The sequence below is a fragment of the Cuculus canorus genome, chromosome 1 (assembly GCF_017976375.1).
Source record: "Cuculus canorus isolate bCucCan1 chromosome 1, bCucCan1.pri, whole genome shotgun sequence".
NCBI lineage: Eukaryota > Metazoa > Chordata > Aves > Cuculiformes > Cuculidae > Cuculus > Cuculus canorus.
In genome coordinates, this window is record NC_071401.1 from 70,948,137 (window position 1) to 70,973,395 (window position 25,259).

At 39.6% G+C, this 25,259-nt stretch overlaps 1 protein-coding gene across 2 annotated transcripts in view; it reads left to right on the forward strand.

Annotated features, from left to right (window-relative positions):
* The window catches only part of LOC104063739 (cohesin subunit SA-2), a 63,096-nt gene that overhangs the window by 3,837 nt on the left and 34,000 nt on the right, over window positions 1-25,259 (forward strand). For both annotated transcript variants that reach the window (XM_054086353.1, XM_054086427.1), the window contains exons 2-12: window positions 522-606; window positions 1,239-1,385; window positions 2,802-2,898; window positions 3,896-3,972; window positions 10,391-10,462; window positions 12,638-12,842; window positions 13,885-14,036; window positions 15,309-15,382; window positions 15,843-15,966; window positions 21,922-22,020; window positions 24,071-24,150. In XM_054086353.1, the coding sequence (XP_053942328.1) occupies window positions 522-606; window positions 1,239-1,385; window positions 2,802-2,898; window positions 3,896-3,972; window positions 10,391-10,462; window positions 12,638-12,842; window positions 13,885-14,036; window positions 15,309-15,382; window positions 15,843-15,966; window positions 21,922-22,020; window positions 24,071-24,150 (1,212 nt within the window). The remainder of the gene's footprint in view (window positions 1-521; window positions 607-1,238; window positions 1,386-2,801; window positions 2,899-3,895; window positions 3,973-10,390; window positions 10,463-12,637; window positions 12,843-13,884; window positions 14,037-15,308; window positions 15,383-15,842; window positions 15,967-21,921; window positions 22,021-24,070; window positions 24,151-25,259) is intronic.

A 25,259-nucleotide genomic window follows, 5' to 3' on the forward strand; every position in this document is an offset into this window, starting at 1 on the left:
TTATTCTTCTATCGTATTAGCAGTGACCTGCAAATGAAAACTCTTGTGCGTCTTTTTTCTCCAGTGTGTTCTATAGACAAAGGGAAACAATTTCTTCTTGTTTTAAATTGTAGACACATCAAATGTTATTACCTTGTTTTGTCTAGAGAGCCCACAAAGTGAATGTAGACTTATGTTACTGATTCATGGTGCAAAGCTTTTAAGTCAACAAAGGCTCCCTTAAGTCAACATCAGCTTTCTGTTTCGTTTACTTACTTTCTACTTCCTTGATATCCATACTTTTGCTAATTTTCTAATTATCTGTATATCTTACAGGAAAGCAAATAGTTTGAAGAAAGCCCCAAATTTCTGTTGTACTTCTAAAGTTTGGTTTTTAGTAACAAAATGGTGTGACTTCCAAGCGATTAATTAAAAATATTAAACTACATATGTATGCTTTTATTTTCTTTTGTTGTTTGTACGGAAGCATGTGGTTCTATGTTCTCACTGCTCACCCCTTCAATATGTTTGTTACACTTCAGAGAGAATGCCGTCCATGATGAGACTGTGCCTGGCTCTGCTGTGCAGAATGGCAGCTGTGTGAGAAATGGCAACCTGAAAACACCTGTAAGTTGATTTTTAACTTTTTTTTTTTTAAATTGTGGAATTTATTTTCTGTCTGAATCAGTTGTTACAAAATTGAACATTACATAAAACAGTCACAGTTCAGTGCATCTAAAATCTAGTCACTGGATACGGCTTGACCCCCAAATTCCATGGGCATCAGAGCTTCAATGCTGGGTTTGAACAGACAGTTCATTTCAGTGTGTGTTCTTCCATAGCTGTGTATTGTGTGTGGCTGATGCTAATTTCTAGGTTGTGTGTTTACTCTGTGCGTGGAAAGATGTAGAAGAGATTTTGTGCTTGCTGTCTGTTCCTCAGAAATTACAGCTGCCACTGAAAAATGCTTTCTGGGTAGCATAGATCTGTTCAGAAGCTTTACTGTTATACCTTCCTATGCTTATGACTCATTGTTGAGAAAAAATTCAAACTGGTAAATCCTTTCTTTCGTCTCCTTCTCGTATAATTATGTTTGATAAGGCTTTATCAGCCTTCTTGAAGCTTAAGCGTTAGCACGCTGGGGAAATCGCTACAATGAGGGTAAACCAAACTCATTATTAGGGTATAATTCATGTATCTGTGAATGGCTGTTACGTGTTGCATTCTTTCCTGTGCTTTCTTTTCTTTACTCATTTCAGAGAGAGAAACGGAAGGTTAGAGAACAGTGTGAAAACATAAGAAGAAATTCTTCCAGTGGCAGAAGACTGAGCCAGCTGCAGAATGGCGAAGTGATTGAGGCAGTTACGTTGTTTGAAGTGGTTAGCATGGGGAAGCGGGCCATGCAGGTATTTCTAGCGCTGAATTCTGAGAGGAATTGGTGGAGGGAAGGTGGATAAACAGTGGTCATTTTGGTTATTTATGGTCTGGAGCATTGAAATTTTGTTCTGCTATGGCGTAAGTGGGGAAGAAACATGTTTGATTGGAAAACTGTTTAGAGCTTGGCTCTTGAAAAGAATGCATCTTCAAGAAATCAGTGAAAAAGTAGCTATAGAAATGTACAAACAAATACTTGCCTAAATCAGACTTCCAATGTCTGAACATACGAAAAAAATAATTATTTTAAAAAATATAAAAGAAGGTTCATCAGTAGAGTATTTTGGTTGTTCAGGATTCTGAAAATCAGGACTTTTTCTTTCTAGGAGCTTGGCTTTTAGCATTTTTCTATCACCTCCATTCCAATGCAGTGTGACATCAGTTTGCGTAACAGTCAGGTTCCCTGTGGATGTATAGAGTTAGCAGTTTTCTTCAGTGTGAGGAAGCCCACCTCCCCATAGTGTGTGTGTATATGTGTGTGTGTGTTAAGTTTGTGTATATGCATGGAGGTTTAAAATCAGAGCCCTAAGTATTTTATATAGGGTTATACATGTCTCCAGTATGAAGTATGTGCGTGCACAAATGAAAAGTACATTTATGTTCTGGCTGCAACACCGTAGTTTTTCCAAGATGTTTGTATGGATGGGCTTTTGCCACGCTACAGCTGTGTTAACTTCAGTAGAGCTCCCTGAAGAGCTCTGTTTCTGCTGTGCAAAGCAGCATGTGAAGGGCTTAGAAAGGCAGCAGCTTTAGTCCAGGCTGCTGCTGCTAGAATTCATTAGACCTGTGTGGTGCTGTTGGTGGATTGAAGTCCAGATGGCTTGTCCCAGCAAGCCTGTATCACATACAGGCTGTGTGCTGTACTGCCCTGGAAATGACATTTAGAGTGGTCATTTAGCTTACGTGTAATATGTGAACTATTTCAGCCTACTGCACAAGCTGTGTGCTAGAAAGAGGGGAAGTCCCAGGGACGATTGCTATTATTAATTTAATATTAATTATTAGGTAGTGCAGAGTTTCAAGGTGTTGCTTTTTTTTCAGAAAATGACACTGTTACCTCAGTGCTGGCAAGAGAATGATGTTTTCTTTTCTGTATATTAAATTTATTAAAGCTGTGGTTAATTTCCCTGTTAATAGGGAGCAAAGCATCTGTGAATGGCAGCATTGCCTATAGCAGAACTTGTGAACGAACAATTCAAGACATTGTTTTTCCCAGAAAAATGCGTGTCCTATTAGAAATGGATAAAATGGTGTGGAGTTTATTCTTACTTCTCTAATTTAATGGAGATGGAGCAATGTTAGTTTGTGTCCTTATTATATATGTCCCCAGTGGAATGCAGCATGTTGTGTTCAGCTCCTGACTAATGAGTTTCTTTAATCTGTTCTAGTCTGTAGTAGATGACTGGGTTGAAGCTTATAAACAAGACAGGAACGTGGCACTTCTAGATCTGATCAACTTCTTCATTCAATGCTCAGGCTGTCAAGGTAATTTACCCTCCTAGTAGCCCTTTCCATCATCTGCTTGCAAGAGTAGTCTGAATTGTGCTTTCCAAAATGGAATTTTTCTCTCCGATAAATCATGTACTTATTCTGTGCTGTTCATTAAGACAAACTCCAGATGGGCAGGACTAATAGCAAAGAATGGTGCTGGTTAAATTCTTTGACACTGTGCTTACAGCCTGCCAACTCTTAGAGTTGTACTTGAGCGTGGTTTGCAAGGTCATGTTTCTAAATTGGCATGTCACATCACTTTGCAGAATCCTCATGCAGGGAAGATGGTAATTAACATCCAGTGTTTCAGTTGCCATTTGTTTTGTAGTTACCTAGTATCTTTTATGTTGCTTATATCTTTGTTTGAAAACAAACAGCTATCAAATTGAGCTCCCTGCTTTGGTGGCTAGAAAACAATCTCTTGCCTCTCTTGGGGTTACTTTTACCAAAGGGGTGTGACGCTGTCTGTTTCTTAACAAACACTGAGGCACAGTGACTTCTTGGGACAATCTGCTAGCAAAATGTTTCAGGATGGCAAGTAAGAGTTTTGAGAAGACTTCTGTTAGTTTGAAACTTCTGAGTGTATTTATTGAAGCAGCTAGAATGTACCTCTTACACTTCCGTTTTTTTTCCAGGCCTTTTGACTAATGTGTCTTTCCTGGGAAATGTTTTGGAGTCTTTGATTAGCAGTGGGCAAAAACTTTAGCAAATCCTTGAAGCAAATGAATGGACAGAGCAAGTAACCATGTCAGTCAGCACAGAGCAGGTTTCTCTAACATGGATTTTGGTTTTATTCATCAGTATTTTCAACTAGAGATGAATTTGTCTTGCCATATATACATGTTGCCTGTACTGGTGTTAACAGAGAGAAAACAGAGTCTCCCTTTCCTGTTGTTTTGAAGTTTAAAATAGATTCCTCACTGTGATTTGGACTTCATTAATGTAACAACGGTTGTCTGTAATTCTTCTTTATAAAACATTACTTTTCTAGGCATGGTAACAGCAGAGATGTTTCAAAGTTTACATAAGAAGGATGTCATGCGAAGAATGACAGAGACTTTTGATGAGGTAGGCACAGCTTTGACTTTGCATGTCTTTTATGTATAAAAAGGCTCTACCTTAATAGCTGACTTGGACAGGGTTCTTGCTGCTTATCAGGAGCTGTGTCCTGTTTCCTTAATTTAAGAAAATAATTCCAATTTTCACAAGAGAAATTTGGTGTTGTAATGACCCATTTTAGAAGCAGCAGGACTTTTTTTTTTTCTACATCACTTTTATTTTCAGAGTTTTATTAGGGCTGCTGAAATGCAGTGTTCCTGGATCTGGCTTTCTCTTAGGAGTTCTTTTGAAGGTGACTTTATAGAGGAAAATATAACCGGCATTGCAGCAGATAAACAGTTCTTTTGGTGTTTGCTTGGTAGGGCCTTTTAAAAATGCTGTTCTGAATTACTAATGAGCTAATTCAAAGATTTTTTTAGCTGATTTTTTTAGCTGATTTTTTTAGCTTTTCCTTCTGTTTTACTGACTATGAATTTTTACAACTGTGTTATGTCATGAAAGAAGAAAAATGCATTTTTGATTCTTAGATAATTGTTGAAACAATAGTGAAAATCTCATTTTTTTGTGGATTGTTGAGAAAAATGCATAGTTTTACCATACTGTTTCTGTGTCTGATTGCTCCTTGGCTAATTATGCCATTATAATTTAAATTATAAAATTTTCTGCAACATGCTCAGAGTTGCTTCTGTGCTTTTTTTTTTTTCCACCTCTGTGTTTTCCACCTCTGAATTGACTTGTCAAGCAGCAGCCATCAGCTTTGCTTTAATTGAGTATCTCTCAAAGACCAGCTGCTGTAGAAATTCCCACAGAGGATGAATTTGCCAACATGGTTTTCTTAATTTGAGAAGTGTAGTAGCACTTGGGCTAATTTTTGACGGAAGTGATCTGATATGTCTGGCCACATGAATTACTAATCTGGCACTTCTTTCCCAACTAAATTAGCCCTGAATAGCATTCTGGAAGGCACTCTGGAGGGTACAAAGACATGATTATTGCTGTCATCCGCCTGGGTGTGTTACAGCTCTGTAACCTTTTCACCTGTCCTGATGGGTAAAAAAGAAGGTTATACAGTTGCCTTAGAAGCTGTATCCTGCATGCTATAAAGACAAAGTAACTTTGTTTTTGGGGCTTTATTTTGACCTTCTGCTCTAGTGAAACATTTCACTGGTAGAAAAAAGGGATGCAAAGAACAAGAAGGGCTTCTATAGGTGTGTCAGCCAGGAAGAGAAAGTCAGAGAAAACATACTCCCCCAATGAACACAACTGACAAACTGATAACAACTGATGAGGAGAAGGCTGAGATATTCAACTTTTTCGCCTCAGTCTTCAGTGGCAACCTGTCTTCCCACATCTTTCAAGTGGATGGACTACAAGGTGGGTGGGAACTAGGGGAGCAATGTGCCTCCCATTGTAAGAGAAGATCAGGTTCACAACCACCTGAGGAACCTGAACAGACCTGAATCTATGGGACCTGATGAAATGCATCCCAGAGTCCTGAAGGAGTTGGGTAATGTTGTTGTCAAGTCGCTCTCCATGATGTTTGAAGTCACAGCAGTCAGGTGAAGTCCCTGGTGGCTGAAAAAAGGGAAGTGTCACACCCATTTTTAAAATGGGTAGAAAGGAGGTCCTTGGGAACAACTGACCTGTCTGCCTCACCTGTTCCATGACCTTCCCAAGCACAGAGATCTTCTTGGAAGCTATGCTAAGGCACATGAAGGATAGGGAGGTGATTCAAGACAGCCAGCATGGCTTCACCAAGGACAAGTCTTACTTGACCAACCTAGTGGCATTCTGTGATGGAGTGAGTACATCAGTGAACAAAGGAAGAGCTACGGATGTTGTCTGTTTGGCCTTCTGTAAGGCCTTTGATATAATCCCTCACAACATCCTTCTCTCTAAATTGGATAGATATGAATTTGATGGGTGGACTGTTTGGTGGATGAAGAATTGGTCAATGGTCACATCCAGAGGGCCGTGCTCAATGGCTTAATGTCCTAATGGAAACTGATGACAAGTGGCGTCCCTGAGGGGTCCATACTGGGACCAGTGCTGTTTACTGTCTTCATCAGTGACATAGACAGTGGGATTGATTGCACTCTCAACAAGTTTGCAGATAACACTGAGCTGTGGTGTGATTGACACACCTGAGGGACAGGATGCCATCCGGAGTGACTTGGATAAGCTTGAGTAGTGGACCCATGTGAACCTCATGAGGTTCAACAAGGCCAAGTGCAAGGTCCAGCAACCCCTGATACCAATGCGGATTGGAGGATGAAGGGATTGAGAGCAGTGCTGTGGAGAAGGACTCAGGAATACTGGTGGATGAAAAGCTGGGCATGAGCTTACGATGTGCACTTGCAGCCCAGGAAGCCAACCATATCCTGGGCTGCATCAGAAGAGGTGTGAAACCAGGAGGTCGAGGGAGGTGATTCCCCGCTTTTCCTCTCTGATGAGGCCCCACCTGGAATGCTGCATCCGGCTCTGGAGTACTCAGCACAGAAAAAATGTGGACCTGATGGAGTGAGTCCAGAGGAGGGCTAGAAAAATGATCAGTGGAATGGAAGATTTTTCCCTATGGGAGCGGGCTAAGAGAATTGGGGTTGTTCAGCCTGGAGAAAAGAAGGCTCTAGGGAGACTTTACTGTGGCCTTTCTGTACGTGAAAGGGGCCTATAAGAAATACGAGGACAGCATTTTTAGCAGGGCCTGTTGAGATGGGACAAAGGGTAATGATTTTAAATTAAAAGAAGGGAGATTTAGACTAGATATAAGGAAGAAATTTTTTATACTGGGGGTGGTGAAACACTGGAACAGGTTGCCCAGAGAGGTGGTAGAAGGCCCATTCCTTGGAAACATTCAAGGTCAGGTTGTATGGGGCTCTGAGCAATCTGATTGAGTTGAAGATGTCCCTGCTCGATGGGGGCGTTTGGACTGGATGACCCTTAAAAGGTGCCTTCCAACCCAAACCATTCTATGATTCTATGAAAATGCTAAGTGATAACCCTTGTGTTGTACACTCTGTCTCTTGTTTTTTATGTTTTTTTTCTTTAATTCTAATTCTAGTGAATTCTGAAATTACTGTCTGGTTTTAGATAAACTGACTAAAAAAACCTCCTATGATTATTTATACAGAATTAAATGTTTTTAAAGACTACCTGTAAGCTTGTGTAATTTAATCTTGATATGTTATCACTTGTATTAAGCCAGCATTAATATAGAAGAAAAAGTCTGAAGGAACTATTTTTATGTTAGCCATGGTTATTAGGTGATTGAAAAAATTCTTGAGGATTCAAACAATTTCTTTTAAGGCAGAACTATGATAAGAGAAAGAGCAAGTGAGTTGTTTCCTCTGTATTTGTTTCTTTTCACATTTAGTTCTTTTTCATCTTTTTCTTAAGTAAAATAGAAACATAACTTATTGATTAAGTTAGCTGAGAAGCAGTGCTGTGTAAGACTACAGCGATTTTAAAAATATTATCGTTTGTTTTCAAAAAATAGTAGTGGAAGTAGTAATGAGTGTGGAGAACATTACCAGGCATCTGAGTATCTTGTCTTGCCTTTTGATTTATATTGTTTATTTCTAGCGTTCAGAAGATTGGAAAATTAAAGTTTTTTTTGTAGTTCTTCATTCTTGATAATTTTGTTGATTTAATCGTTGTTACTATTCGATTAATTGCAACTCTACATCCATGTACTAATGCTTCCTCCCAAGTCTCACTAGTGTTAGTGGGAAATGTTAGTGGAGTTGAATCTGTCAGGAAAGGTGAAGGGCAATAAGAAAAGATTCTACAAATACATCAGCTGCAAAAGGAAGACCAAAGAAAACGTGGGCCCACTGCTAAATGAGGCAAAGGCCCTGGTGATGAAAGACACAGAAGTGCTTGAGGTACTCAATGCTTTCTTTGCCTCTCTTTACTGATAAGACTGGCTTTCAGAAATACCTGGTCCCTGAGACCAGAGGGAAGGTCTGGAGCAAAGACTGCTTACCCTCTGTGGAGGAGGATCCGGTTAGGGAACACTTCCTTAAATGGACTGAACATATATATAGGACTATGTGGTCTGACAGAATGTACCCAGAAATGCCAAGGGAGCTGGCTGATGTCATTGCGAGGTCCCTTTTGATTGTCTTTGAAAGGCTGTGGCGACTGGGAGAGATGACCAACAACCTCCTTGGCTGCGTTAAGCAGAGCATTGCCAGCAGGTTATGGGAACTGATCCTTCCTATCCACTCATAGTAGTGAGACCACCTCTGTAGTGCTGAGTCATGTTCTTGGCTTTCCAGAATAAGAGAGATGGATTTACTGGAATGAGCCCAGCGAAGGGCCACAGAGATGATTTTTCTTGTGAAGAGAGGCTGAGAGAGTTGAGCCTGCTCAGTCTGCAAAGAAGGTGGCTCAGAGGGATCTCATCTGTGTGTTAGAATACCCCATGGGACAGAATGACGAAGGTGAAGCCGGATTCTGCTTGGCAGTGCCCAGTGAGACAGTGAGCACGTAGCCAAGCCAAGATGGGCAATGGGAACAAACTGAAATATATGAAATTTTACCTGAACACAGGAAAACACTTTTAACATGAGGGTCAGCAAAACGGTGGAACAGGTTGCCCTGGGAGGTTGTGGAGTCCTCATCTCTGAAGACAGTACAAAGCTGATTGCACATGGTGTCATCACTGAGGTGACAGACAGATTCTTGTAAGGATCCTTGGCAGAATGGTGATGGCGCTAAATGTAGTTACACTTAAAGCTTTATTTTCTTAACAGGATATTACAATTAGTATAGCACAGAATTTATGATTAATATGGCACAGGATTTTTACAAGCAGAATCAATACAGTAGTCTAATACAGAATTTAAAATACAAATTAGGTGATTACAGATCACGAATTAATACAGAATTGGTGATACAATTTAATTTATAATTTCTCATCACTTGGACCCTCTGCAGACTGGGTCAAATCTTAATATGTGGTTTGCTGTATCAATATGACAATCATCATCTAGACTTGAAAATCATATAAAATATTAGTCACTTACTCCTTAGAGGAAGCAGATGATGATGGAGGTGGCCGTGGCACTGGGGGGATCACAGGTCTCACTGTCCAGCAGCAGCTCCTGTCCAAGTTCCCCACTTAGGCCTTGCAACCACTTGATTTTATGGACAGAGCTCTGGGTGCTATGATGCTTCCCTGTTCTGTTATGGGGGTCATAACCACTACCAGGCTTCCTGGGTGCCTGAGACTTTCAAGGCCAGTAAGGAAGAGAGTAATTGGCCTGGTGTCCAGGAGCCTTGAGGCCAGTAGGGAGAGGAAAAAGAAATCTGTTTTGTTTGTCTACTTGCTTCATAGAGCCTTCAGAGCCTGATAATGGGGGAAAGGGAATGAATATGTGACTCACTTGGTGACAAAGAATGTCTGCTTGCTTCTTAAAATGGTGTTAGTTATGCTACCCACATTACCAGGGGTTGGGAGCAGGGGGTACCAGTCGGACACAACACTGGGCACCCTGCTCTGGCTGATCCTGCTTCAGCAGGTGGGGTTAGATTAGATGATCTCAAAGAGTCCTTCCCATTTTCAGTCTTACTGTGATTCTGTGGAAACTTTTACTGGCGTTGGAAGCAGAGAATGGCTTTAACATAGTTGTTGAGACATTTATTTCCTTTTTGTGGGGCATGGTATTCCTCAGTGGAGAGAGGCTTGTCTTTAGGACCATTGCTTTTTCTTTTCCCTCTTTCTTAAACTATTTTTTTTCTCTCTTCTGCTTGTCTTCTTGTGTGTTGCATTTTATTTTTTATAGTTCTTTTATTTCCTTCTCTCTCTCATTTTGTTCCCAAAATGTTTAGCAGTGGAAGAGTTTGATGCATAACTGTACAGCCAGATGGGGACAGACTGTTTGTGATGCTTCACTGAGCATAATAAAAAACTGTAGATCTCATGCCTTTTGTCTTGGAATAAGTGCAGAATTGAGGAAACATCTCTGAATCAAGTCACACTAGTGCTCACAACATTTCTTTATAAAAGCTCAGAATAGTTTTCTAGAGTTTCGTTGTTTTACAGCACCTAGTCACAGGTTGTTGGGCAGGGATAGATACTTAGACTTGCTCAGAGCCATAGCTTAGAATTAATAATGAGGATTATACCTTGTATGTGTTTGCTTATAAATGTTAGAAGTTGTCTCACTTATAGCAAGAAAACCCAGGTTTTATATTGAAGTATGTTTGCCTTCTGCCATTGCATATAAATAACATATACAGAAATGAGAAGGAATGAAATTTTTTTTCATGGATAGGATTGTATGAGCCACCTGTAAAATAAGTTGTCTTAAGTTTTAATAGTCTTTTAAACATGATGCATGGTTTATGATGCTTTAGTCTTTATGAATTAACTGTGCTGTTTCATTGAAATGCTTTTAAAATTTTATCTTATGCCTTACAGGAAACCGGGTTGCAGTACAAGAAATTCATGGCCTATCCATGGATCCTGACAGTTACTTGGCCTGTGGACATGGTAGGACTCTTAACTGTTCTCTGCAACTGTAGTGTAGCATTTTCTGTGGCTGTATTTCCTGTTTCCAGTGTAGGTGAATACATCAGAACTAGTCATCTTAAACTGTTAGTGAATGGTGATAGTGCACTTGTGAGGTCTGCTTCATCTGGTCTACAGTAGACCTCTGGTTTGGATGAACACACTCATGCTTTTGAAGTGCCTCTTTCTCGCTATTGCTGTCAAAGGGACATCAGCATTTTGAACAGACCGGTAAATGTCAAATTGCAGTGGTGTTGAAGAGTGTTACCCTTCCCTTCCGGCAAGCACTCCTGCCTGCACACGTGTATGCACACAGAGATAGTTGTTCAAAGGCTTGTTTAATCAAAACATTCTCTTGCAAACATAAATGTTGGGAAGAATATTTTGAGACTAGAAACAGCTTTTCTGTAGTGCCTTGTCCCATACAACACTTGTAGCATTGTGGGGAAGTCATCTTAACTCCTTGTTGGCGCTTCATTTTGACTTTTCTCTCCTTCCATAGGCTCTGTATGAAAGAAAGAATCGTTTCCAGCATCAGTCAGAGCAGGGGCCTCAATTGAATGATTTGAGTAGTTCTCTGGAAGAATCTGTGTAAAGTACCGAGTCTGACTTGGTTTCTGGGAGTAGAGTTGCTTTTCTCTGCTGGTTATGGAGGGAATCTAAGGGAATCCCAGGTTAGATGCCTCAGTTTAGGTGGTGGACCTATTGTGCTCTCTATGTATTTACGGTATGCGTGTTGCCATTAAACAGTATCCGAGTATGATAAACGTGGACAGTAGCAATGCTCTGAAAAAGTGAAATGTCTACCTGTATTTCTGCTGCTTTTCAGACTGGGGAGTAAGCTGCGATGATAAAGTAGGTATTTCCTGAAGTTAAAGGTTGTCTTTCTGTTGTCTGTGTCATGATCAAGGAGCAATAAATGGCCTCTGCTGGGAGCTTCCTTTTCTGTCTTGGCTCTTGCTACTAATGTTGGGCTTTGAACTGACTCTTACAACCTGACCAGGAACACATTCCACATTCCCAGTGTACTTTGGGTTGTGGACGTATCAGAGATCAGTCTGTGTTTGCATTTATTTTTCAAGAAAGTGGTGGATCCTCTGCTTTGGAAACAAAGCTGCAAGAGAAGAGCGTGAAGTAGATGAGGTTATTCTGGATGTGAAGTTGCATGTTAGAGTATGTCTGAGAAGGTGTTTGACCAAATAGTGAAGGACCAGCTGAGTAATTGTCTGCCTTCAGGATGAGGTTTTCCATAGTGAGTGAAGTTTTGAAGTTCCCTGGCTCCATTCACACCTGGAAACTCCGGAAACTTATCAAGATGCGAATTCATATTCAGAGCCATTCCTAGGATCTGTGAGGGGCAAGTGAAATAAATATTCACACTGCCTGAGGTTGCCATCCACAAAGTGTTCCCAGTGTGCTGTTCACATGTGGTGCACCATTTTGTATGGGGAGTTGTTTGAACTGCCCTCTGTCTACTTTCTTCCTGGTGGTATCAACTGTACTACAAACAGTCTTGTGGTTTCATTGTAACTTTCTTTTTGCCTAATAAGAAAGGTATTGCCTACTGTTTCTTTGGAGGTTTTCAGAGACCTAAGTGCTGATGGTATAGGTGAATGACTTGTGTTTGTCGTTAAGCTGTAGCATGTTAATCTCCTTAAGCTGGAAGTGCTGCTGAGGCAATCCTGCTCACACCACAGTTGGTTATTTTCACTTTTCAGTCACTTTAGTTTTCTCCTGAGTTTTACCACGCACTTGCAGGAACAGGAAGGACAGGGAAGTGGGAAAATGCTACTGCCTGTGGGGAAGTAGAAAACGCCAGTGCTCATGGTTTATGCTAGTGAATTTTATTTACGATGCTGTTGCTTCACATGCCCTCTCCCGCTTGTCCGTTCACAGCTACCTTGCAGACACTGCTTTCAGATATGAGCTATCAGGAAACAGTGTAGCTTGAATGAAAATAGTTTGTCTCTGTGCTTGCTTGTGACCGAGTTGCATGTCCCTACTCCGTAATAATAATCCTGAAAAAAGTTATGGGGAGGCTGAGGTGAAGCTGAGTGTCAGCATGACTCTCTGTGATATTCAGTGGGAGAGATGTAAATGGTGTGTGAAACCAAAATTAATTAGCAAGTTTTCTCTTGACTTTTCTTTCTTGTGCAGGACAATGAAGACTACCCGCTGATCAGAACAGGACCCTATTGGAAGAAGTTCAAAGCCAATTTCTGTGAATTTATTGCAGTGCTTGTCCAACAGTGCCAGTACAGCATCCTGTATGATAGCTACTTGATGGACACTGTCATCTCGTTGCTTACGGGCTTAGCAGACTCCATGGTCAGAGCATTTAGACACACAAGCACTTTGGCAGGTAAAATAACTCACAGAGTTACTGTAAATCGTGTGTTCTATTGACTTGTGTACAAACAAAATTGCTCAAAATTGAAAAGCTCTCCTTACTGGAGCAATTATTCTCTTATGCATGACAGTGCCTTCCTCCTAATAGATGTTACTGTAGTGTAAAGTGTTTGTTCTCATCTGTATCTGAATGGAATTTGAATGCTTTAGATATGGTATGTCTAGCCTAATTTTTTCTTTGTAAAGCTATTTTCTTTAATGCCTGACATGACTAACTTTAGAATTATGCGGTGTTCAGATTATTTATTTTTCAATAACAGATTTTTCACATTTTGTTATTTTCCTGCCTTCACTAATTTACAAGACGAGGTTGCATTAAATGCTTTACCTAAAAAAGCTTCCTTTGAAGAACTGCTATTCTTGTGATACCTGTGCTAAAAAGAACATTGCTTGTCATACATTTTTGTTTCATACTAAAACTACTACTTCCCCCCCCCCCCCCCCTTAAAGCCCTTTGCCTTACAAAGAACACTTAGAGTAGAATTTGTTCTCAAGTATGCTGTTTGCTTTGAAGGCTTAAAAACCCCACTTGAAATCTATGTAGACCATCTAGTGATCCTTAAAGATGTGAATTTTTGTCAATGCGAGTAAAGTGTTTATATTCCCTGTCTTTTATGAACCAGCTTCACTGTTTTGTGGGGTTGTTTATTATTTGTTACTGAAAATCACCAGTTCCACAGCTCTAGATTCTTCTGCAGAAAAATCAAAATTAAATGAACTAAGAAGAGAGTTGCCCAGTAAATTACTTCTCTGACTAGAACTCTGGCCAAAAGTTGTAAATCACCAGTAATATCACTAAATAGTCCTTTTTGGTTATTGTCTGCCTTTAAAATAAACACTATAATAAAACAAATTACTATAATCTAGTGGTGTTCATATTTTGGACAGTAAACTGGATTTGGCTAACCATATCGTTTTTGTGGTAAAATGGTGAATATATCAATGCTACATATTTCTTAGCTAAGCTAAATATTTCGGGTTTGTTTCCTTTTTAGCAATGAAACTTCTGACAGCAGTTGTAAGTGTACATCTGAACCTTGATGTCAACAAGCACAACGCTCGAAGATTATATGAGGTGGAAAAGAAGAGAATAAGCGGCAAGAGGACCAGTTACAGACTTGAACAGCTAGAGAGGAAAAGGAAAGAGGTTAGGCAGGTGTCTTGTATGAGATATGTGTGAAAAAAAGAGGGATTGCTGACAGCTAGCTTTTGGTCACTGCAGTTCTTTGAGGTTCATATGTTTATCTAAGGCATGGTGTAGAGCAGTTGTGACTGGCTAGATTAATTGGGACAAAAATGACTAAGCTATTAACTACCCTATGTGCTGTTAACTTGTGATATCTCTCCTACTAACTGCTTCTCTAAATTGCCATCATTAGCCCTTGATCTCTACAAATATATGGATTTACACATACATGGAATTGCATCAGTAGCTCTGGTGTTTTGGGAGTGCAGTTTTTGCATACGTTTATACAAATTACAAGCCAAAAATCTTAGTTCCTGAACTGAATGTCAGTGAATGAAAAAGGACACAGGATAACTAGTCTCTGTATAAGTAATGCATTGTAAAAATGATTGTAACTGCAGGGGTGACCTATATCTCTCTTGCTCTTCAGTTTCTGTCATTTCTTCCCTGCTCAGACAGACAGCTCCTTATCAGCTCCCAGAGACAGGCCTATAACTGTAAGAAACAATTCTGGCTTGAGGGTGGAGGTGATGATGTGTGAATGTCAAACATCATCCTTCTCTCCTGACCTTATAATCAGTTACCTTTGTTCTGTGCTTTGGATGTCCATGAACTTCTCCATTTACAGAAACAACCCCTTTTTTGTGGGAAGGAGTGCTTAGGTGATACAGGGGGTTTTAGTGTCATTGTAAGTCTGATCGTATTGGAAAAACAGAGGAAAAGTGTGTGTTGGAGATAACCCAAACTTGTCACTTTTCCTGATGCTGTTGATGAGAAAATATTTTTATTAAGTGACCTTGATGGCCAGAAGTTCAGAACTAGATTTTGGTTAAAATACAGGCTCACTGTGGAGTAGGTGCATTTTGAAAATTGCCTTGTCTGCCTTTCTTCCATCTCTGTTCAAGTGCATAAAAAGAGAATTTGGACCTATATGTGAAGACTTCTTAATAGTTGTGCTGTATCTTTCTGTGTATTGATAGGTCAAGGCTTGCTGTATTGCAGAAGTACCTTGTTGTCCAGGCTAGCAGTTGGTATCTAATAAACCTTTCATCAGGATATAGCTTCAAAAAGTCCAATTGCTTGTGTAGATACAGACCGCTTCTTTTACTTTGGTACCATGTGTAGATGCTGGCAGTTTGCACGACAGTAGCGCTATAAGTGCACTGACGCAAATTTTACATGTGTAGGGAATTGTGGGGCCAATATTAACTTTCAGTTCTCTTTGTATTTCAGTATGAGCATAAGCTTCTAGATATACAGAACATGATGAATGCTATTTTCAAAGGGACATTTCTAACTCGTTACTGGTAAGAATAAAAATAAAGCTGTATCTGCATTCCCAAGAAACTCCTGCTTATGTTGTCCAGATACCAGAATCAGGTTGAAAATCCTAGAGGCACTGATGGTATCAAGGGAAGTGTAGCAGCTGTGGTATTTGCAGCCACTGTAAAGTAGTTATTGTAAAGAATTTGGGATCAAAAGGACCTCTCTTAATTGTGTTTCTTAAGTTTGTCTTACTGTATATAGAGCAGGGCATTTATGATTGAAAAGATAGCAGAATTACAAAATTATCATTGCATGAAATATTTGTAGCTAAAAGTGGCCTAATTGTTGATTTAAGACTAACATGGAACATAAATATGATTATATTCGTAGTATTTTGGATTATACATGTTTCTGCAATTCCAGAAGAATATTGCAAATAATATAATTAATACATATTAGGCATTTTTAATGTATTAATATTACAATTTTATAATTTCACAGTGATGTTATCCCTGAGATCAGAGCAACTTGCATTGAAGAAATTTGCAACTGGATTAAAACATATCCAGATGCTTTTTTAAATGATAGCTACTTGAAATACATTGGGTGGATGCTGTATGATAAGGTAAGTTTCCATTTTTCTGCAGGGGACAGTAGCTGGGATTTTTTTTTTTTTTTTTTTAAAGAATCCTAATGTTTAAATACTTGAGAGTAGAGACTGCATTCATACAAAGCAGAAATTGCTTTCTTTCCCATTTCAGGTTTTATTTTTAAAGCCATTGTAGCACTAAACAACAGAGAATGTTTTTCCCAGTTCTGCAGCAGTGTCCCCCCCCCGTGTGAGCAGTTATCACAGAATGGTTTTTGTTGGAAAAGACCTTTAAGATCATTGAGTCTAACCATTGATCCAGCCTTGCTAAGTCCGCCACTAGGCTATGTCCCCAAGTATGACATCTACTTGTCCTTCAAACACCTCCAGTGATGGTGACTCAAGCACCTCTCTGGTCAGTATGTTCCAATGCTTGACAATCCTTTCAGTAAAGAAATTCCTCCTGATATCCAACTGAAATCTCCCTGGGCACATCTTGTGGTCATTTTGCCTTGTTCCGTCACTAGCTACCACAGAGAGTAAGCTAACCTCCTCGCTACAACCTCCTTTCAGGTAGTTGTAGAGAGCAATAAGGTCTCCCCTCAATTTCCTTTTCTCCAGATTAAACAACCCCGGCTCCCTCAGCTGCTCGTCATAAGGCTTGTGCTTTAAACCCTTCTTCAGCTTTGTTGCCCTTCTCTGGACACACTCCAGCATCTCAAAAGTCCTTCTTTTTATATGCTACCGAATTGGAAGCTATTACTGAATTGTAAAATGGCCTGTATCCTTTGAGCACAGGCAGTGTTAAGTGTTGAGTAAAGTTCTGCATTTAGGTTTGACAGCTACATTTAAAATTTTCTTTTGTTTTATAAAAAAATGAACAAGTAAATATTGCCTATAGTAAAACTGTCTTCAGTATTGCATTTCTCATTTGGAATTATATGGATATAGAAAATATTTACAGAAACTCTAGTTATTCCTGAAATGTTTTCTCTTTGTCCTTATATTAAGTTTGTTTTTCTCTTTTTCAGTAGAGGCACATCTAAAAAATGAAAAAAAACCCAACCAAAAGAAAACAGTAACTCAAAAGTATGCATTTTGTCGTGCTTCTAAAATGTATGAGAGATTTTAGGGAGATAGGAATATTTATTGTGAATGGATAATTAACGAAATTGGTACACTGTACTTCTGCAGGCCACCTTTAAAAGTGTATAGATTCTGTGTAAATTCTGAAAAGTCCTGTTTTGAGTCAGCTTTAGGTAGTTTGTGTTCTGTGAATGCATTTGTAGTTTACCACAAAGCCAGGAGAGGGAGCACAAAGCCTCTTGCTTCCCTCTGTTGCACCCATTATTGTAAAGGTAGTATTTAGATTTTCAGAGCAACAAATCTATCAAGAACTGTCATCTTTTCCTGCATAAATTTTATCTGATCAGAATATCTTTTCAGTATATGTTCAGTTGGGAGAATTCTCAATTGAAAAAGTCATTTCTGAAGATGTGTCTTTATTCCCAGTGCTGTACAGTGAAAATTAACAGCTGGTGTCTCAGATTAATGCACATAGCTCATCCAGTGTCATTTATCGGGAACTGGAAATCATTGTTTTTCTAGGGCTTATTATCTGAAAGCAATGCAGATCAAGAAAATGAGAAAAAGTGAGCAGTCTTCCATATTCCACATTTGGTCGAGGCCTTGTAGGGTGCCACTACTGGTGGTTTCAGTCCCAGCAGCTTTGCTTTGTGATTTGCAGCCACTGTTAAATTGCTGGATTCCAAAATGAGAGCAGGGCATTTTTGACAGCAACAGGGGCAGCAGTGCTTTTATGTACGTCTGAATGTTATTTCCCACTACTCCTCCCTAATAAGCATTTCCATCCCATCTTGTTGGGGATGGTTGGCGAGAAACTGATGTCTCCCAGAGTCAAATTGCTTTTAGAATATAATGTAGAGAAGTTAGCCAAATAATTTAGGCCCCAGAATGGATCAACCACAGAAGTATTCTAATGGTGGGAGAAAACCTGGCTAGGATCATCTACAGTTCTGTAAACAGAGAGTTCAGTCATTTGGAAGGCTCTAAAGTGGAGAGGGTTGGGGGAAGCAAGTACAAAATTATTCAAGACAAAATTTTGTCTTGAATGTCTTGTATTTGAATATAGTCATTCTTTCTTCCCCATGAAAAACCATTTTGCCATAATACCCTGATATGAAACATAATATTTTTATGTGAAAAACTATTATTTGCTGGGTGCAAGAAGATACTCCAATTTAGTGGTCATATGATCAGTATTGCATATTAGGGTCTCTTTGGTCCAGTAAGAGTTATGGCACAGTGCTAAAAAGATATGTTTTTGAGTAGTCTTTATTTGCCTGCTAGAAATTATTTAACTTTTTGTGTTTGAAGACCAAGCAATAGTTGATACTAAATCTCATAGCTGTGTGAATTTGAACATTATATGTAAGTCCCATTGCCTATTAGTGCGTTTGTGAAACCCAGGCTCCTAAGTCGTGCTCAAAGATACTAATGTTCTTCCAAGGGAGTATATAGCTACTAAATCAGCATCCAGATCCAGTCAAACCAGTGTTGATCTGAGCAGCAGGTGTTGAAGGGAAATGCTGTGTAAAAAGTTCAAAGACCAGAGAAATAGACAATGAAGTGTAAAAATGGAGAAAGTGGAAGGCAGAACTAAGCGGACAGGAGGGCAAAGACAATGTAGATGCACACTTGTGACCTCCTACCTTGTTAGACTGACTTTGTCTAGAACTTCTGGGCAAATTGTTGAAGTTTTCTCGTTAGACTACGAAGAACACCCAAAGAAATCTTGTGGAAACAGGAACTTGCTGTTGAAATGAACTTCTGTGTCCTGACTATGTGATCCTCCTGTCAAATATCAGGGAATTGAAGGGGTTTTTAGTTTTGCCTCTCATTTAACGTGGCTATAGAAATTGATTCTATGGCTGTGGCTACTTCTGAAATACTTCTTTCTTCAAATGGTAATGTTAACATAGTGGTTTTCTGCTCCACAGGTCATCTCTGTGCATATGGACTGATTTTTTTGAGGGGGGAGGGCAGTTTTTTAAATTGCTTTACCTTGACAGGACAGGTAAGGTAGATTGTCTTTGTTATTCGGGAGTAATTGAGAAGCAGACCTAGTTTCCCCAATTTATTATTTGGGGAATGTTAAGGAGAAAAATAAATGACCCAGTGACCCCATCAAATCATCTGTGTCCCAGCCTCAATTTATAAGGCTTTTTGAATGGCCCCGTCTTTGTGACAGTGATGAGGCTGGAATCTCATTACTGAACGCATGTCTAAGCAGTGCTGGAGCTCAAGAGCTCTAGGAGGTCCCCAGAGCAGTGGACAACTGTCTTGCTGATGTTTTCTGCCAGTCTGTGTGCAGATCAGGGTCGAAATATACTATGATACAGCTGACGCGTGTGTTCAGTGTGTTCAGGGTATCCTGAAAATGTGCTTATGGAATTCCCCTTCACTTTATCACAGCTTTGAAAGACCAAACAGGCAGACATTTTGTAAAAATTAGAATGGTAGTTCTGGCGAGGGGAGTAGATGACTGGGTGTTTTTTCTTGCCTACATGAATGTCAAAAGGAGCCAGAAGTAAGTAGTGAGGTAATTTTAGAAGGATACGAAGTAATTTTGAATGATCTAGAAGCTATGAGGAGTGATGAATCTAGAAACAGAGTGGTGGTTGAGAAGGAGAAAATGCAGCTGAAAACAGGAAAACAGCAGAGCTAATTGTAGTGGAAGTAGTTATTTGTTCGTAATTACTAGGGTTGATTTTCTCAACACTTAAGAGAAGCATATACATACACATTTATGACTGAGAGCTTTTCAGTGGGAACAGGATACGTTAGGAGGCAGGTGGTGTAGTTTAATGTATTAGACTTTATATCTGCAGACCTACGCTCGAATGCCACCTGACTGACAAATGCAAATGACTTTACTAGCTGCGTACCAGGGGCTATACAACCATCCAACAGATCATAGAGTCATAGAATGCCCTGAGTTGGAAGGCAGCCACAAGGATCATTGAGTCCAACTCCTGTCCCTGCATAGGACAACCCTAAAATTCACACTGTGTGTCTGAGGGTGTTGTCCACATGCTTCTTGAATATTGTCAGGCTTGGCACCATAACTGCTTCCCTGGGGAGCCTGTTCCAGTGCACCACCATCCGCTGAGTGAAGAACCTTTTCCTAATGTCCCAACCTAACCCTGATGCATCTTCCTCCCATTCCCTTGGATCCTGTCGTTGGTTACCAGAGAGAAGAGATCAGCGCCTGCTCCTTGTCCTTCTTTTGTGAAGAAGCTGTAAACTGTAAACTTCAGCTGTTCCTCATATGACTTTACCTCTAAACCCTTCACCAACTTTGTGGCTTTTTTGTTTGTTTGTTTGTTTTTTCCTTTTCCCCAAGCACAAATGCAGTCCCTTTTTGCAAGCAAATAAGGTACTGGTGGCAGCTGGAGTCAGGATAGTAGTGCATTGGCTGAGCTGAGTTTGTGCCAGTGTGCAGTGGTGGGTACCAATCTGGGATAAACCGGTTTGTGAGTTCTACGCTGTGGAGCCCTTCTGGCTGTGGGAAGCAGTGTGCGGGGGCAGCAGCCTCTCGGACAAGGCCTTTAACTTTAATTTTAAAATGCAGTATAGAATATGTACAGCTGGTGTGTCATGGGCAGATCGGAGAGCAGTACTTATTGTTACCTGTCAATCTTTCCTTTTGTATTTCTAGCAAAAAGCTGTCTTGAGCAAAACTGTTGGTTGCTGCTGGGTATCGTCCTTTGCTTTCCATCTAAGCAGGTTAACAGGAACTTGTAGTAACAGATAGCCTGTGTGTAGGTGGTCTCCTTTCTTGGGTTTCCCTGATTATTCTTACTGCTATTGTTAGCAAGAAGAATTGAGGAAGAAATACAAAGAGAGTGATTCAAAGCCTGCAGTTAATTTAACTGTCTCTGCTGATATCCTTAGCATTGTAAATTTACAGAACACTGATTTTTCTGTGTTAGATGCTCAACATGACTTTCCTAATGCCATTTAGGAGAGGTGTAGGAATAAGCATAAGATAATATAAAAGCTGGATAAGGAAAAGATTTCTTTTTGAGGCATCTTTGAAGCAGCAGTGCTAATAGTGTGAAACGACACTTTGCAAGGATAAATATGTTTTGCCTAAATTAACTAAATAGGCCACACTTAAAGCAACCCCTTTCTTAGAAAGCTTAAGATTCAGTTTTCTAGTGTAAAACAGAAATAAGCTTTGCATGCAAAGCCGATTTGTCAGTGTTGGCTGTAAAGTGTATAAACACATCTCCTCCTCATGTCTGCATGAAAGACTTTTCACACATATGGAAAAGCTATTCTTCTTCAACCAGCTCAAGCCCTACAGCTAGGCATGACATTTAACACTGTATCTGCAAGAACCCACAATGATAAGCCAGTGCATTTCTAAGATGTACCTCTTTGTCTGGGAATCTTATAGAATTTCTTGGAGTCCTTGTCTATGTTTAACAATTGTCCAATTCAAATGTTGAAAGGAAGCAAGAGAAGTCTGATAGTATGGAGAAGGACTGGTTGTATTAAGTAGGTCATTCATACTCTTGTCTTTGTATCTTTAACAGATTAGCACAATTCCACCATCCTTTGCATTCTGTTGCTTTTATTTACTGTAAGGTCTGTGAGAGTTTCTTTGACTCTTAAGGAACCTGACACAAACTTTGATGTCACCTTTAAGTTTGACTCTCTGCAGGGTTCCTCTGTGAGTGTGTGTGAGAGGCAGAGAAGCGCATGCATACACACAAACAAAATGGTACAGATATCACTAATCACGGTGATGAAGCAGGATTTGAGTAGTCTGCTGTAGGCAGACTCTTATTTACAGTAGTAAATAAGAGTAGTGAACTCTTATTTACATAATGTAAATGACAATAGTGGAAAACATTGAAAATACGTGTTTTTTTACTGTTATCTGATTTCTCTGTCTTGTAGCAAGCTGAAGTGCGGTTGAAATGTCTTCTTGGACTGCAGGGAATTTACAGCAAAAAAGAACTTGTTTCCAGGATGGAACTCTTTACTAGCAGATTCAAGGTAAATCAATTACTGTTTTGCTATTTTTCAAGTTTGGGTTGGGTCTGATACAGGGTCTAATGTTTTGTTCAGAGCTGAACTTCGCACTCCCTTGACTGACAGGAGCTTGGAGTACTGCAGAAACAGCCTGCTTGACTGAGTGGATGAAGAAGTTTTGCAGAAATGTTTCACTCTTGTTTCTATGGAGTTTTCTGTTTCACTTTCGTTCATGCACAAAATGGTGTTGGCATGCTCTGTGGTCAATTAGCTCCCCCATTTGTCCAGAATGGCCTGGATTTTTTTACTGGGTCTTTAGCAGATAACAAAAAATGTCATACTTTAAAGGTCCCCTTTTTTTCCTGCTCCCAATAATGGGTTAACCCTATAGATAATTGGCTGACCATGTATCACAGTGATGTGGGAATGGTGCTCTCTTGATCCACCACGACTGTATGAATCTTGAAGAAGGATCCCTTATGTCCTTTCTGAACAAGTCAGGTGGTACGCTGTAATTTTTAGAGCTTGTTCTGTGACCACACAGACGATGTATGCTGCCTTTATCCTATTTCAACATCCTGACTCATTTAAGAAGAAAGCCCTTTACTTTTTTTAATCCTACTCTGGTAATGATTTTGTCAGCTACTCTTATCCCAATGGGGCTGCCTCCTTAAAAGCTCAAGGTGCTGCATTTTTATCTCAGTCTGTCTGAATCAGCACATAATCAATGCCTGCATGTGGTGGTAATTAATTTCCTTTTTGCAAAAGGTGTAGGGCTTACCTGTATGTCAAAGTAGTTGCTGATAGTAAAAAATACCTATAGCACATTCTCAAAGAACAAGGAATAGATTAATATTGGTATCTTAAGAATAAATTATTCAGACTGAAACTTGGCTATCTAAGATTAACACATTTTAAACAGTTATGTGGTAGTCCTTCATCTTTCTGTCTAATAGAAGGTTGCTGTGAGCTCCGTAGCCACCTGCAGGATTGTTATTCAAAGACTGATGAAATAGCTCCAGTCTGTACTTCGATCTTCCTCTGTGTGGAGAACGCTATATAGATGGATTATTGCATTACTTTATATCCCCCAACTAAAAAAAACCTGCCCAAACACAATTCCTTTCCCTCTAAACAAAAGAAATCCAAACAGCTATGCACAAAATACAGACTGATCTGGAATCTTTCAAAGTTTAAAACATGCTTTCCCAGTGATGGGAAATGTAATCACGTAACCATCAATCTGTTTCCCATGAGTGGGAGTTTTGCATGGTCCCTCTGTTTCCCCTGAGTGTTCAAACTCAGGATTTGTGGACTTCCACACCTTGTAGCTGGGTTGTGAGAAGAAGGGAGGTGCAAAGTAAAGTGAATCTACAGATTTAGAAATTAGATGTTAAGCCAGAAAGATGTTAGTCCCAAAACAAGCAAGTCCAAAGGTTTAATATACCTTAAAGGTGCTGTCTGCACTGAGAAGTGCAGGTTCTTGGGTACATATGACAGGGAAATTTTCACTGTTTTCTGAGGTGTTTGCATGTGCACCAGTTTACAATATTGAATATTGAATTCTGGGGGTCAGGAGTATTGCTGCTATTCCGTGAAGTACCTTCATGACTCAAGTCCTAATTGTCTTTCCAGCAAAGCATTGGCTTCTGTAACATGTAGGTACAAGCACTTTATTGTTGATAGGGGAAACTGGTTAATATAATGCTTGTAATTTGAGTCTTACCTTCATTTAACATCCTGAAGTGCCAGTAGTAACATCTTAGAAACAAGTTGTCAGTCACTTTTAATTTGTAGACTGTAGTTGATTTCTTGTGAATGCATACATTACATCTATAAAAATATCATATTACTGCATGATTAATTCAGTTAAAAAATTAACATGCTGTTAATTTTCAGGGGCTGGGGAACTATGTGGTAGTAATCAAGTTGCCTTATGTCTCTTAGGAAATAGCTGATGAAATAAAAATAAATCTCTGCTTTGCTAGTGTAGATGGTCTAGCTGTAGCAAAAATATATGTTTATTGAGAACAAACCATGTTACATCTTTTTATTGTCATTTTACATCCATTAGGAGCGAATTGTGTCCATGCCTCTGGACAAGGACCATGAAGTAGCAGTTCAAGCCATGAAACTCTTGATGCTTATGTCACAGTAAATAATTTCTTTTTTAATTTACTGTATTGTTTTAATGGCAACAAGATCCAGATAAAATCCTGATGAATCTTCCTGTAACCAGATACATGCTGGGAAACAGTTGCTCCTGGCAGGATATGAGTTACAGTTAAAGCTGCTCAAGGCATGGCATTTTCCTTCTGTGGGAAATACCAATGTTAAGAAAACTCTTGTGCTAAGATTCAATATGAAAACTACATTTTATTATCTTTATACTTCCCTCTGAAAGGAAATTCCACGTTTCTATTTTGGCTTCTCTTAAATAGAGCGTCCGTCTGCTTGTCTTGGGCGAAGTCCCTACCCCTTTCTTCTGTCTCCAGGTTGCCAGGCCTTGACCAGGAGCTCAGGGAATTCTGCTGTCTTCCCTGTCTCCCCACCTGATGCAGGAAGCCTTTAGTTTTGAGGCTGTTGGTAGAATTCAGACTTGCAGATTCTTGGCTTCATGGCAGAAAACTTGGGAGCTGTTGAGCCCACAGCAGACTGTCTGAGAGAAAATGAGCAAGTGTGTGATATCTTGGTTTTGCTGAAGTGGAAAACTAATGCAAGAGTTATTTTCTTGGGTAGTTACCCACCAGCCATAGATTTGGTAGGATAATGGCAGGCTGAAAATGTGGGGGAGAGCTAGACTAATGTTATAGAATTATATGAATACTCTTCTGTTACATCCTTGAGCAGCATGTTTATTTTAGAAATGGCTATATTTTCAAAACATGTGAAGAATAAATTCTCTGTCCCTCTTTTTCAATGCTAAATGAGAATAAAAAACCCACTGCATTTCGTTGTAAACCCAGTTGAGATGCTGGGACTCAATGAGTGCCTCTTCTGTCTCAGAGTGCAGGTTGAATTCTGCTGATGCAGATGCTTACTTCCATGTACAGCGTAGCTCATTGTCCAAGAGCCTTGTGGGATTTGCTTTCCTGTTTAAGCCAGAAGTATTGATCATTGATAGAGGATGATATAAACCTTAATAGACCAGATAATACAGTATTGTAGGTATTTACATTCATTTTCAAATACGTTTGTATATTGAAGTGCTGTTTTATAGTCTGATCTCCTGTCTCCCTTCACACTCCATTGATCTGAGTGGC